Source organism: Aquarana catesbeiana, linkage group LG06, assembly GCF_042186555.1.
Source record: "Aquarana catesbeiana isolate 2022-GZ linkage group LG06, ASM4218655v1, whole genome shotgun sequence".
Lineage (NCBI taxonomy): Eukaryota > Metazoa > Chordata > Amphibia > Anura > Ranidae > Aquarana > Aquarana catesbeiana.
The window spans coordinates 60100379-60116158 of NC_133329.1; the positions used below are offsets into that span (position 1 = coordinate 60100379).

The 15780-nt window shown below is 44.2% G+C and overlaps 1 protein-coding gene across 1 annotated transcript in view; it reads left to right on the forward strand.

Annotated features, from left to right (window-relative positions):
* Positions 1 to 15780, forward strand: part of LOC141147606 (uncharacterized) — a 67160-nt gene that overhangs the window by 19216 nt on the left and 32164 nt on the right. Inside the window, exons 2-4 of the mRNA XM_073634838.1 lie at positions 25 to 144; positions 4672 to 4832; positions 13063 to 13165. Coding sequence (XP_073490939.1) covers positions 34 to 144; positions 4672 to 4832; positions 13063 to 13165 — 375 coding nt within the window. The 5' untranslated portion in view covers positions 25 to 33. The remainder of the gene's footprint in view (positions 1 to 24; positions 145 to 4671; positions 4833 to 13062; positions 13166 to 15780) is intronic.

The window sequence follows — 15780 nt, forward strand, 5'->3', positions numbered from 1 at the left end:
TCTTCTGTTTGTGTATTATTCTAGGTGTCCAAAATGGCGACACAGCTGTTTGAAGGAAAGGAGCATGCCTCGTATTATCAGAAATTCAGGTTTGAGCCAACGCAAGAAATAATAGACCTCATCTTCAGTTATGTAGATGAAAGGGTGAGTGACGCTTCTGTCCGGTATAGGCCACTTGTAAAATGTAACCACTTAAGCCCCGGACCATTTTGCTGGCCAAAGACCAGAGCCCTTTTTTGCGATTGGGCACTGCGTCGCTTTAACTGACAATTGCGCGGTCGTGCGACGTGGCTCACAAACAAAATTGACGTCCTTTTTTTCCCACAAATAGAGCTTTCTTTTGGTGGTATTTGATCGCCCCTGCGGTTTTTATTTTTTGCGATATAAACAAAAATAGATCGACAATTTTGAAAAAAACGCATTATTTTTTACATTTTGCTATAACAAATATCCCCCAAAAATGTATAAAAAAACCCATTTTTTTTCCTCAGTTTAGGCCGATACGTATTCTTCTACAAATTTTTGCTAAAAAAAAAAATCGCAATAAGCGATTATTGATTGGTTTGCGCAAAAGTTATAGCGTTTACAAAATAGGGGATAGTTTTATGGCATTTTTATTAATAATTTTTTTTTTTACTAGTAATGGCGTCGATCAGCGATTTTTATCATGACTGCGACATTATGGCGGACACATCGGACAATTTTGACACATTTTTGGGACCATTGTCATTTATACAGCGATTAGAGCTATAAAAATGCACTGATTCCTGTGTAGAGGACACTGGCAGTGAAAGGGTTAACCACTAGGTGGCAGTGTAGGGGTTAGGTGTGTCCTAGGGGCGTCTAACTGGGGGGGTGGCTATGTGTGACACGTCACTGATCTCTGCTCCCGATGACAGGGAGCAGAGATCCAGTGACACTGTCACTAGGCAGAATAGGGAGATGCTTGTTTACATTAGCATTTCCCCGTTCTTCCTCCCCGTGAGACGATCGCGGGTATCCCCGTGGCGATCGAGTTCGCGGGACCCGCGATCTGACTCATGGAGGTCCCGGCCGACGCGCGAGCTGCCGCCGGCGCACACGCGATGGCACAGCGGCAAATTTAAAGGCACGTACCTGTACGCCCATTTGCCTGTCCGTGCCATTCTGCTGACGTACATTGTCGTGCGCCGGTCAGGAAGTGGATAAAAGAGAATTACTTTGCTTAGGTGAGCAGAGCCACTCAAGTTTTTTTTTAAAGGGGTTGTCCAGCCAAAACACCTTTTTTTTTCAATTGGACAGAGCAGGGAAGGGCGTGGGAAGGGCGTGGGAAGGGCGTGGGTGTGTTTTTATAGCAGAAAGTAAAAAATTAGGTTTTTGTATTTGTTTTTCAAAATTGTGGGTCATTTTATGTTTATAGCACAAAAAATAAAATACCACCAAAAGAAAGCTCTATTTGTGGGTGGAAAAAAAAGAACATCAATTTTATTTATGTACAGCGCAAATGCCAGTTAAAGTAACGCAGTGCCGTATCGCAAAAAAAATGGCCTGGTCATGAAGGGGGGTAAAGCTTCTGGAGCTGAAGTGGTTAACACAAAGCAGAAAAAAGGTGGTTTGTTTGTTACTTTGTTACTTCTTTGAGTGGATTACACACAAAAAATATTTTTTGCAAGACAGCAGCACCAAAAGAAAGCCTTTGTTTATATGTATTAGTTTGTTATCGTAACCACTTCCCCTCCCACACCTGTTCACTCCCCTATGAAGCAGAGCAATTTTTACATTTTTGCTATGGACCTGATTATTTGGCAATAACTTTGTCATTACTTAAATAGGAACTGCAGTCTGCTCACATAATTTGTAATAAAATCATCTTTGCCATTCTGAAGCTTCCCTCCAACCACTTTGCATTTTATTTTATATATACTGTGATTCTGTACTTGCCAAATATGCTGCAGAAATCTCCCTCCACTGAGTCTGCCTGCAATCATTTCAACTGTGGACAGCTGAAGCTGCTGCCTGTTCACTTCCTGGTTTTACACAGAGGCACACCTCCAGCTGCATCTCTCATTGGCCCTCTTATGACTCGTCCCCCTCCTTTCCTGGCAAACTCTCTCTCTCTCTCTAGAGAGAGAGAGAGAGCTGTGCATGATGTCATAGGCCTAGGCTAATGTATAAGGGATTTACTGGCAGAAAAAAAAAATGTTTTACTATCCAAAGTTAAAAGAATAACAAGGACAGAAGATTTAATAGATGGAAAGTTGAAAAAATGACTGAAGGTCCGCTTTAAGATAACAAGGTAATAGATATATTGTTTTTTTTTTTAAGGAGAAACAAGGCTTTCTTTTCATGATATTGTCTTGCAACATTGTGTTTTTTTTTGTTTTTTTTTTAGACAATAAACTAAAACAAAATGAGAAAAAGTTACTTTTTTGTGTTACTGCACAAAAAGTGTACATTTTATTGTATAATTTGTCCTGTTTAAAATGACACCAAAATTATTATTCTGGCACAAAGCATTGCAAAATTCTTTACAAATTAAATCAAGTGTTTTTTGTTTTTTTCAATTTGTAACTTTTTAAAATGGGAAATGTGTAAATATAAAGTGATACAAAAATTTTTGTTTTGTTTAAAATTACCAAACATGTTATACTTACCTCCTCTGTGCAGTTGGTTTTGCATAGATTAGCTCCGATCCTCCTCTTCTTGGGTTCCTCGCAGGTGCTCCTGGCTCCTCCCTCCTGCTGAGTGCCCCCGAGTGTACCTGAGTTGAGCTGCTGCTCTGTGTGTCCATTCAGACATGGAGCTGAAGCTAGGCCCCACCCACTCTCCTCATTGGCTGACTGACTTTGACAGCAGTGGGAGCCAATGGCGCCTGCTGTGTGTCTCAGCCAATCAGGAGGGAGAGTCCCAGACAGCTGAGTCTCTTGTGCAACCTCACTGGATCGTGATAGGGCTAAGGTAAGTATTAGGGGGGCTGCTGCACACAGAAGGTTCTTTTATCTTAATGCATAGAAAGCATTAAGATAAAAAAAAAAAAACCTTCTGACTTTAGAACCACGACTTTAGACTAAGGAGTTAATTAGGGCTGATTAGAGTAAACTAAGGGTTAAAGGATCCCTAAAGATACATTTTTTTTTTTTAAATAACAAACATATCATACTTACCTCCATTGTGCAGCTCATTTTGCACAGAGTGGCCCCGAACCTCGTCTTCTGGGGTCCCTCGGCGGCTGTCTCGGCTCCCCCCCGCAAAGACTCAACACCTTCATGCGAGCGCACGCTCCCATGATACAGCCGGCGGCCATAGCCGCTCACTGTATCACTTAGCCCCGCACCCCGGCGCACCGCGTCATTGGATGTGATTGACAGCAGCGCGAGCCAGTTGCTGTGATGATTTCAATCCATCCACTGTAACCAATCAACAGCCAGGCTGAGCGGCGAAGAGGATGCCGGGGGCGAGCGCAGGACTTTCGAGGGGTCAGATAAGTAAAACGGGAGGGCTGGGGGGGCATTCTATGCATTAAGGTGAAAAAACATCTGACAATACCGGCCCCCCATGCCGGTATTGTCGGATGTTTTTTAACCTTAATGCATAGAATGCATTAAGGTGAAAAAACTTTTACCTTTACAACCCCTTTAATAAAGAACATTTTATTTTTATTTTATTTTTTTACTGACATCTACAAATCAAAGTTTCATCCCTTTTGCTCTGCAGATGAATGATACAAAAGTAACAATATGTTAATTTGTATCTCTGAGTATACTGTAATGCTGGCTTTGATTAATCAAAGGCAACATTTGCTGTATACTGGGGGAAGTGGGGTACCAGAAGCAGGGCAGAGAGACTGGATGAGCTACACAAACCCTGTGTACAATGATAACATTTTTTTCCCAAGTGTATAGCAAAGATGCTTACCAGTCCCTGGAGTCCCTCACTTTCCTCCCACAACCAGTTCTCACAGTTGCAGGACTCTGGTGCCACCAACTTGATGTTGGGAACCGACTGTGACTTCCTCAGGAAATCCCACTCCCCGCTGCGCATGTGAGAGATTGTGCAGCGCTATAAAACTGGTCCTGTGGCCTCCTGGGACATGTGATGCCAAGTTACATAATTCTCACCTAGGCCTGTCAGAAAATGGCACCGCTCCTAAGAAAAAAAAAAAAGAAACACCATTTCTGTCAGAGTAGGGAGTGAGGAGGAGGATGAGAAGAACCTTCACTTTCAAGAGAAGGTCCGCTTTAAGTAAGGAAAGCTAAAGTTATTGGTGACAAAAGCAAGAAATAAAAATGTATTTTCGTTTTCAACCAAATAAACACTATATCATATCATTGTTATGACCTCATAAATGTGACCCCTACGCGTCCAGCTTTGGCATCCCTTTAAATGGGTCTTTATGCCGTGATTGGCTCTCCCAGTGGGCACATGAGTGGAAGCCTGTCCCACCAGCTTCCGATTGGGACTAGAGACAGAGAGCTGGCTATGCTGTGGCTATGACTGTGCTGGGGGCATGCAGTGAGCGTGTTCTCAGCACAGAAATCTTGGCTTTCCATGGACTCCTATGTGCAGTGTGAGGGCTTTAAAGCCCACCTTCTTTGCAGACACACATATGTATGATGTGGGCAGCAAGAGGTTAAACTGAAAACAACACCAGTGTCCTTGTGATGTATTTTGAAGATGTTTCTGTCTTCCTAGTTACACAAACCGTATGGATTTGCTGTGGACGTTGGCTGTGGAACGGGGCAGAACACAAGAATTCTCTCTCAGCACGTCAAGAAAGTTCTCGGAATCGACATCAGTGAGGCTCAGATAGAGGAGGCCAAGAAAGCCACGGGGTCACCCAATGTCACATACAGGTGGGGACATTCTAAACATGTATCATTAGTTATGTTTAGGGGAGGACCAGGAGCCTTTTGGCCTGGGGGGAGCACACCCAACCAAGTAGCCCCTTTCCTGATATAGATAGACCTCTTTGGACTAAAGAATGTTTACCATGCAAAGTGTGCCATAGTCCTGCAGTAACTGGTGGGTATTCCTAAAGGATATTGTTGAGGGTGATTGGGCTTTCCTAAAGAACATTGCTGGTGTGATTGGTGGGTATTGCGAAAAGGACCTTCTGGTGTGTAATAAATGCAGTTCACCACTAGGGAGGAACTCCTAGAGAGGAAGTTTTCCTGTACAGCTACTGTACATGTGACATTGTTGTTGGTTTACTGGCTGCCTCATTGGCCTGGTACACATTCATGGGACAGCAGGCGGGAAATATTGTCTAAAACTTAATTAATAAGAAAATAATACCAGCAGACAAGCTTTGGATAAAAAAGGCTGCGGTTGTTTATTATTGGTTTCAAACGTTTTTAATAAATAAATTAATTCATACTTTCAAATATCATAAATAAGCTTTAAGCTAACCTAGCCACTACGGCTCATGCTGCAAAAACAAATCCCAAAAGGCAGGTGGACCTAAGAACACCTGACCACAAAACCCCAACCCGCGGCCATCTCCACACAGGTGCTCAAGTCTGCGTTAAAAATGTCCAAACCTATGTCAGATAGATGCACTCTGTCTGACCTATAAAGACTCTCGATACCATCCTCCAGCTCCGTGTGCCTAAAAGATAAAATGCCTAGGTTTGACAGGAGTTTTGACACTGCCCTATTAACCCACAGCGGGAGGAGAAAGCCACTCCAATCTATGCACAATCTCCGAAAAAATTACCCTCGTGTTGGAAAAAATTAATTGAATTGTTTGCAAGTCGTCCCTAATTTGAAATATAATATCCAACGTTTTTCTTTTGCCAATATCATTTGCCCCAAGATGTATGATTAAAACATCTGGTAGGGGAAAATGAAGAAGAAGTTGCGACATCACTAAATTTAAATCAGACCAGAACATACCACTTTTCCCACTCCAAAAAACCTTAAATTTATTTACATTCAAACCTAGATTAACACTATAAATTCTGTACTGCGCTCTGCGCTGTGCCCAGTAGATGAACGAATGTCCACCAATCCAAACAATGCAGATTTTCCTTGAAATGAATCAAAAATTTTTGTTAGGGCGAATATATAACAAATATCTATCCGATTTCCATCTACCAAGCTTTTTAATTGAGTTAACATCTAGTCCTAATCTTGCAGCTTCAGTAGCAGCTCCAATCCTAAATGAAAGAGACGTGAGCTGATCCTGAACTAAATTCAAAACTTTTAAACATTTCTTTAAAACACATATGAACTGATATTTAGTAAGGAGTAAACCCGATTCATGTATGAAAAATTTCTTACCCCCTTCAGGCCTAACCAAAGCATATTGGTTAACTAAGTAAACTGGACAAATGTGCCAACTCACGCAATTCTCTAACTGTATCCAAGAACCCTTACCCAATTGGTCCGTTTTTGATTTATTGATCAATATCCTAATTGAATTTTTAAAAATAAGAATATCTGAAGTTTGTATAGCGACCAGCTCAGACACTCTAAGCGCGGCAAAAGATATGATTGAAAAAACAGCTTGAAATAACTTTGATTCAAATGCCAAGAAACAAACTTTTCCCGTAACTGAGCAAAGTTTGCCCAAGACTTTTGGGGTAATCGGTTTGCGTGAATCACTCCTAAAATTATCTCTCTTATAACCTTTTAAAGCCTGCTTAACTGAAAAATATTGCATGCATGGCGGCATATTATTAATTTTCAAGAAAAAAGAAATACCAGATAAGGTCTTTTGCACATAAGACCAAGAGTAACGTTGGGCAAATAGGAAACTAAGAAATTGTAATATTAAACTTTCAGAAAAAGAACCCATCGGTTCATGAATCAAATTTAAAAATTTTAAATAAAGAAACCAGGCCGATCGATACCCAGCCCAAGTTGAAGGTGCTACTGAATTAATGATGTTCTCAGATATGGGCCTCAAACCAGGTCCCATAAATTGGGTGGACATGGCAGTCCCACTCGGTCCGCCTCCGGGAATAACTGGAAGAAACGATCCATCTGTAGGCGAGATAATGCGTCTGCCAAATCATTGTCCTTACCTGGTACGTGAACAGCTTTCATCCAAATGTTAAGGCTTAAACATTTAAAAATCATATGCCTTAAAAGAATGATTACTGGAAGAGATTTTGATGTTAAACAGTTGATGGCATACATAACTCCTTTATTATCTGTTCTTATCAAAATCCTCTTATTTCTAAAAAAAGATCCCCAAATTTCGATGGCTACTATAATGGGAAATAATTCCAATAGAACTATGTTTTTTAAATATCCTTTTACTTGCCAAGTTGGATTCCAATGTCCTGCGCACCAATGGTTCCGCCAAATAGCAGCAAAACCAATAGATCCTGCGGCATCCGTAAATAACAAGAAATTTTTATCTAAAATGAATTCCTCCTGCCACATAGCTCTACCATTGAAATGATAAAGGAACTGCAGCCAAACTATTAGGTCTTCTTTCATATCATGAGATAACCGGATATGGGAAAATGGAGATTTCAAACCAGAGATTGAAAGATAAAGTCTTCTGGAGAAAAATTTTCCCACCGGCATAATTCTGATAGCAAATGCTAACAAACCTAAAAGAGACTGCATCTCCTTTAAACATACTTTCTTTTTTCTAATTAAAATTAACAGTAACTTTCTCAGTTTTTCAACTTTAGAATCAGGAAGTCTAAATTCCATTAAATTTATATCAATAACTATACCTAAAAACTCCAAACAGGTTGAAGGCCTAATCGTTTTTTCTTTTGCCAAAGGGATACCAAAATGACTACATATTTGAAAAAAGTTATTTAATAAATTACAACAATCAGGAGAACTAGGGGGCTTAAACATAAAAAATCATCTAAATACTGAATCAAAAACTCTGAACTAGTTATAAACAAAACTACCCACTCTATAAAGGAAGAAAAAGATTCGAAATAGAAACAAGACAGAGAGCAACCCATTGGCAGACATTTATCAAAATAAAATTCACCATTAAAGAAAAAACCTAGGGAATTGAAACATAAAGGGTTAATTGGGAGAAGGCGAAAAGCTGATTTAACATCCGCTTTTGCCATCATGGCCCCCTTACCTAAACATATAAGCTTCTTAAGGGCATCCTCAAAAGTAGCATAAGAAACCGATGAGATAAACTATCATCAATTTGATCATTGAGAGAATTACCTTTGGGGAATGATAGATGTGTATTAATCTAAATGTATTTTTTTCTTTTTTTGGAACAATGCCTAACGGAGAAATTCTAAAATCTTTAAAAGGAGGTGAACTAAATGGACCTTCTACTCTACCTTCTAGAATTTCAATATTAATTTTTGATAATACTATGTTGGGAAATTCATCTACTGATTTTAAATTATTAACTAGACTGCAACCTTGACCCGAAAATATAGGTAATAAAAAACATCCCTAAAGCCTTCAATGAGAAGTTGAGCCTTCAACTGATCTGGATACATTTTGAGCCATGTGAGCATATTTGGAAGCAGTGGCAGCTGGTGCTCAAAATTTTTTAGGGGGCGCAAACAAACTGAAAAATTCGGAAAAAAAACCCCATCAATTGCAGCCTCACTGTGCACATCAAAACGCAGCCACTGTGCACATCAAAACACAGCCACTGTGCACATCAAATGCAGTTCTCTAAATGGCTGACTTCAGACTGCGCATGCACAGTTCAGAATAACAGACTTTTTTTTCCCCCAAAATGTTTTACTGACAGCCATTTGTGAGTTGTGGTTGGCCAGGCTGGCAAGGGAGCCAGAAGTACTTGCTGCTTGCTTCCCCGCAGAAATCGCAGGTAGTGCGGGTAGCAGGGCCAGAATTGGTAAAGACAGGCCAGGCTACTGCTGAGCAAGACGGGTACTCTTAGGCTCCGTTTACACTGCAGCGATGCGGGAACCCTGCGAATCCAGTACGGGTTCCTGCATCGCATACAACTCGCAGGCAGTTTACACTGCCCTTTGCGAATTGCTGGGGGTGTCAATACAATGTCAATGACACCTCCAGTAAAGTTTGCATATCGCAGTGCAAACTGTGAATTTGGACAGGAATCGGATCACATGGGTGTGAACACCTATGTGATCCGATTCTGGTGCGGATCAAAAAATGGGTCCTGTGTAAGTTTGGTCCGAATGCGATTTCAGCCATACTATCTGTATGGCTGAATTTGCATCACACAGACATCACATGAGATTTGCACAGCAGTGCGGTGCGAATCACATGCGATGTCTGACATCGCAGCAGTGTGAACCGGCCCTAAATGTGCCCCCTCTTCTACTGTGGTGTTTGAGGGATTTCAGGGAGATTCACAGCAACCAGGCATGCAGAGAAAGCAGGGACAGAGGTGTGCAGTCTGTGAGGCTGAAAAGGAGCCATTGCAGTGACCTCTGTTATCAAGCCTAAGTAGAGGAGGGGGAGAGCATGGGAGAGGATCAGAGAGGCACTGTGCAGTGGTTAACATTAGAGATAGTAGCTGGCTGGAGGGACTTCATTATCAAGCACAGGGAGAGGAGGGGGAGCGCGTGGGAAGGATCAGAGGCATCTGTTTTGCGGCTGCAGGGCTAGTGTTTTGTCAGGGACAGGCTAGATCAGTGTGATAGCAAGTGTACTCACTGGCACCGCTCTTCTGTTATCTTGTTATCCCAAAGTTAGTGCGGCAGGGAGAGCCAGTGTGCAGATCAGACCAGAAGAGTTCTCTATGTTTGCTCCGAATCTTTTGTAACACAGGCAGGGGCTGGCTCAAAGCTCTCAGAGAAAACCCCATGCCAAAATACATCTCACAGCAAGAACACCACAAAACCTCCAGCAGGTTTAAAAAATGTTAATACAGATCCCCCCAACACAGCAGTGGCACTTACCATGCTGACTGTGTTGTCCTCTCCTCTCCTCTCCTCGTCCTCTCCTCTCCTCGTCCTCTCCTCGTCCTCTCCTCGTCCTCTCCTCTCCTCGTCCTCTCCTCGTCCTCTCCTCTTCCTCTCCTCGTCCTCTCCTCTCCTCGTCCTCTCCTCTCCTCGTCCTCTCCTCGTCCTCTCCTCATCCTCTCCTCTCCGGCGGTGTCTCCTTCCAGAAGAAATGGAGAGATCCGCTCTTCATACTTCCTGTTATCTCTTTCCCATTGCGCCGAGGACAGAGACAACAGGAAGTGACATCAAACCTTAGATGTGAATCAAACCGTCCGGCCATAGTAATAGTGCCGGGCGGAAGCTACTCAGCGCTTCAGAAAGCGCCCCAAGGCGAGATAAATGGCTGCAAATGAAGCGCCGTGTCTGCAATCTCGTGATTGCATTGACGTGGCGCTTGCCATAGTGCACTGTGTCCGGCGCTCGAACACAGTGCACTATGTTAAAGGAATTGTTTTCTTTTTTTTTTTCTTAAAGGGGCAGTTTTAAACTTTTTTTTTTTTTCTTTCATTTATTTTATTTTTTTTTTTGTGACTACACAGAAGGGGGGGCGGCTCCCAGGCGCCCCCTATGGACGGGCCGCCACTGTTTGGAAACATCACTGGTGTTGCTGCTTTTTGGAAAACTCCCCAACTGTTGATTTGCTGCTGACATTTTTTTAAAACATTTGGATACTGAATGGGTACCGGCGCAGAAAGCACATTCATGTCTGTATTTGCATGAATTTGGCCATCTACACTGGCTGCCATTAAAGTTGAAGCATATTCCTTTTTTAAAACCGGAATTGCTTGACATTTGAGTATTTGTGATCTGCTTAGGCTATGAAGGTCTTTGGGGCAGAAAAAGATTCAGCCAAAGGCCTACGTCCTTAACTGCCCATTTTAAATTAGGGTGAACGGATAATTTTTGACGAAATGCTTCATCGTAATTATACCATGAAGTTTCACCAATATTTCTGAAAGCTTCGATAATGATATCCAGGTGTTGGAATAAACCAGCACTTTTTTCGGGAGATTTTTCACATAAAACTCCCGAAAAAATACAAAAGGCCTGCAACCAATTGTTAAAAGATTTTTGTACAGGTCTACATCTATCATCGTCATTTCTTTTATCCGTTTTTCCAATAAAATCTTTAGCGGATGGAAGTAAAGACAAAATGTCAATAAATTCCCCCTGCCAAATTTTTTCCTTAGTTAGATTCGACAAATGATAACCTAAAGGAGTGACCTCGCATGACATAGACTCTTTTAAACAAGTTTCAGTCAAATTCTGTGATTTAGCAGACTGATAAGAAGAGAAACCTATATCTGTATTAATTAGAGGATTTTGATCGCCATTAGCAGATGTACCACTAGATGGCGACCAAACACCCACAGCTGACAGATCATTATTTACTATAGCACCAGCTCTTTCAGTCTGAGCTTGCTGCTACCGCTGTTTGTTGCCATGGAGACGGCCGTGCTTGCTGTGAAGAAGCCCGATCCCTCGATTCGATGCCGCCGATTGTCCCGCCTTTGGATCCGCCTCTTGACACGCCCACCGAATTGCCTCTCGACGCTTCATCTCTTCGCTGGGCTTGCCCGTGTCTGTTATTCGACACTCCCCTAGCTCCGCCCGACGCTCCTCTGCCACGATCCTGAAAAAGGGCCAGCTCTTTTTGCAGCAGCAGAGCGAGGCGGAGAGGGGGAGTATCCACGGCGAGGGATACGCCGTCTCTTTGCGGACTCACTCACGGGGGTGGTGCCTCCTCTTCGGCGCCGCCCTGGATCCTCCTCTTCGTTCTCTTGCCTGACTTCTTCCTGGTGCTGTGCCGGCTCCCGGACTCCTTCGTCTAGTCGCTCTTCCGCAGCTGACACCAACTCGGATCCAGCGCTGAATGTTGCGGCTCCCACCGGAGCCTCTTGACTCGAAGAGCGAGGTAGGTCTAAGCACTGGCGAATCCAGGCTTCTCCGCCGTCCTCGCCAGCCCGCTCGATTAGCCGCCGCGGGAGACTCATCTTCCGGCCTCAGAAGGCGCTGTTTGTTCAGGGGGATAAACCCCAAGGAGAACACCACAGCTCCTCTTCTGAGGCGAATGAGCCCGCTAGCTACGGAAACCCTTTTTATATCCCTAACTAGCCTAACTCTAACCAGTTTAAACTAGATTTTCCCGGGCTTTTACCTATGACTCATGAGAGGTCACCTGTACCCCTCTCTAAGGCTGCTTTCACACTGGGGCGGTGGGGGCGTCGGCGGTAAAACAGCGCTATTTTTACTGTCGTTTTTGCGGCGGTATTCGGCCGCTAGCGGTGCGGTTTTAACCCCCGCTGGCGGCCGAAAAAGGGTTAAAACCGCTCGCGGTATAGCCACGCTGCCCCATTGATTTCAATGGGCAGGAGCGGTTTAGGAGCGGCGAATACAGCGCTCCTTCACCACTCCAAAGATGAGGCTTGCAGGAGTTTTTTTCTTCTCCTGCCAGCGCACCGCTTCAGTGTGAAAGTCCTCGGGCTTTCACACTGAACAAACAGCAGCGGCTGTTTTGGGGCGGTTTGCAGGCGGTATTTTTAGCGCAATAACGCCTGCAAAGCGCCCCAGTGTGAAAGGGCTCTAAAGCCCGGTTCACACAGGGGCGGCACGACTTGCAGGTCGCCTCAGCGAGGCGACCTGCAAACGACTGCCCGGGCGACTTGCAAAACGACTTCTGTATAGAAGTCTATGCAAGTCGCCCCAAGTCGCCCCCAAAGTAATACAGGAACCTTTTTCTAAGTCGGAGCGACTTGCGTCGCTCCGATTAGAACGGTTCCATAGCACGGAACGGGAGGCGACTTGTCAGGCGACTAGGTCGCCTGACAAGTCGCCCCAGTGTGAACCGAGCCTAAGCCATGTGAGCCACCTGTGTTTCCCCTGAGAGCAGCAGGCTCCCAGGGGGAACTAGAAACTACCATTCCCGCCGCTCTCCCATGAGGAAAAGGGGTGGCAAGAAACTGCCTCCCCCCTTTTCCTATCATTCTAATGTAAACAGGGTGATTGTGACTGGAGCATGTCAGTGAAGGATTCATTGGGTGATTTTTCAGTGAATTCTTTATAAACAGACCAACCCCTTTGTTTCATCTGGGAAGGGATGAGGCAGAAAAGTCAGAAGCACAGAGTCCAGGGTTTGGACTTTCAATCCAACCAGATGGTGTCACTACCTTAAAGTCTAACCTGTCGTTTTCTGCAGTGTCTCTCCAGCTGAAGAGATGCCGGTTGGTGACGCTTCTGTCGATCTACTAACAGCGTGCGCTTCTGCCCATTGGTTTAACATTGAGAAGTTTCTAAAAGAGGTAACTGCTGCACCTTGTAAAATGTGGTGTACATTACATACACCTGACTGCTGAATTCTGTACACTGTGGGGTTGATTTACTAAAGGCAAATCCACTTTGCACTACAAGTGCACTTGGAGGTGCAGTCGCTGTAGATCTGAGGGGAAGATCTGAAATGAGGGGAAGCTCTGCTGATTTTATCACCCATGTTCAAGCAAAAAATGCTGCTTTTTATTTTCCTTGCATGTCCCCCTCAGATCTACAGCAATTGTACTTGTAGTGCAAAGTGGATTTTCCTTTAGTAAATAAACCCCATAGTGTACATTATGATTTAAAGAGGAGTTCCAGTCAAAAAAAAAAAATAAAAGTCAGCAGCTACAAATACTGCAGCTGCTGACTTTTAATTGGACACTTACCTGTCCCTGGGTCCAGCGATGGGTTCGGCGCCGGCATTGCAACTGTGGGCGCCGGGCTGTGGTTTCACAGCCTGGCACCCACTGCGCATGCGCGAGGGGCGCCGCGCGCCGTGATTGGCCGCTCAGTCACCTGGGACCTTTAATGGGTCCCAGATGATTGACAGGAGGGAGGGAGCGGAGCCCTTCCTGTGCCGAGGGGGAAGTGATGTCACCAGCCCAGGCACTGGAAGAGGCAGACTACGAGGGACCCCCTAGCAACAGGCATTTAGAGGTGAGTAAAAAAAAAAACAATATCCAAATTTTTTTTGTATTTTTTTTTTTAGGATTTTTCATGTAGTTTTTTTTTTTGGGTGGAACCCCACTTTAACTTACATAGCCTAAACTGCTATATATATGCTGTCCTGCTTATTGCATGAAGTGGATCACTGTAATCTGTGCTATATATTACATACACTGAACTGCTACACTCTATACCCTGTGCTATATATTACATACACTGAACTGCTACACTCTATACCCTGTGCTATATATTACATACACTGAACTGCTACACTCTATACCCTGTGCTATATATTACATACACCACACATCTGCACTCTATACACTGTGCTATACATTATATTTCCCACATCTCTGAACTCTATCAAGCGCACTACTCCCGTAGGAGCTGCTAATAGTTTGTTCCTTTCTCCCAGTTGGTTCCATTACCCCCCACTTCCCTGCATTGATCACACAGCAAACAGTCTTGAAACAAAAGAACAATAACTTTATTCCTTCCCATAGCATGTTGCAGAAAGAATATGAAACAAATCTACAAATATGAGCTGCCTTAATCACTTGGTTCCTGTAATGGACTGCAAAACTTCTCCCTCCTGTTAACCACTACTTCCCAACCGCACAGAATCTTCAATTTAAAGCGGGAGTCCCGCGAAAAATTTTTTTTTAGATGTCAGCAGCTGCAAATACTGCAGCTGCTGACTTTTAAAATAAGGTCACTCACCTGTCCCAGGGTCCAGCGATGTCGGCACCTGAGACCGAACCGTCCCTCGATCCTCGGGTGCTGCCGTCGCCATTCTCAGTGAGGGAATCAGGAAGTGAAGCGTTGCGGCTTCACTTCCCGATTCCCTACTGTGCATGCACGAGTCGCGCTGTGCTTTCTCAATGGTCCCCGCTCTCTCCTTTGACCTGTGTTTTTCCCAGGAGACAGCGGGGGAGTGTGGGAGGGGACGTGACTCCCATGGGAGTCTATTCCCGGAAGTGGGTGCAGATACCTGTCTTAGACAGGTATCTGCACCCCCTTCCCCCCTGAAAGGTGTCAACTGTGACACCGGAGGGGGGGGGGGGGGGATCCGATGAGCGGAAGTTCCACTTTTGGGAGGAACTCCACTTTAAGTCCCAAGAACAATATTCTAAATAGAGTTCCCGGACAGGCTGTTAGGATTTCTCCCAGGTGATCCTCAGCACCCTCAGCCATTGAAAATACGGTTTCTCTGGGTATGCACTCACGTGTACATTTGAGCGACCGCCCATGTTTGCCAAAAAAGGGTCCTCTCCCAGCTCTTTTCCTCTGTTGGTGGTAGCAGCCTCTCCTTTTAGATATTGCAGATTCCCATAACTGTTTCCTCCATCCATCCTCCTGTTAAGGCAGGTTCCCCTCCCCAGAAGGGGAGAGCTCCCAAGCTGCACCAGTTTCTACATTCTGTACTCCTGTTGCTGTCCTCTTCCCATCAGCAAGTACACCAAGAAGCACGTGACCCACAGTTCTATAGGCCTGTTAGCCCCTGCCCATACCAATTAATGATAGGCTAAGGGTGACCTATACCACTAACTACATCCTGTATCAAATCAACCCGTCCCTCCAGCATCTCTCACTGGTCAGACAGGCGTCACTTTAGCAGAATGCAGGTGGTCACCCCCCCCATCCTACACTATCATTCCTCCCCAATAAATCAAACCCAGCCAGGCTTAAACCAAAGAGGGTAATGCCTGAAATTTACACTTAAAGTGGGGTTCCACCCAAAAAACAAAAATACCTGGTAAAAATTCTAAAAAAAAACCAAAAAAAAACATTTGGATATTTTTTTTTTTCACTTACCTCTAAATGCCTGTTGCTAGGGGGTCCCTCGTAGTCTGCCTGTTCCTTTGCCTGGGCTGGTGACATCACTTCCCCCTCGGCACAGGAAGGGCTCCGCTCTGCTCCCTCCCTCCTGTCAATCATC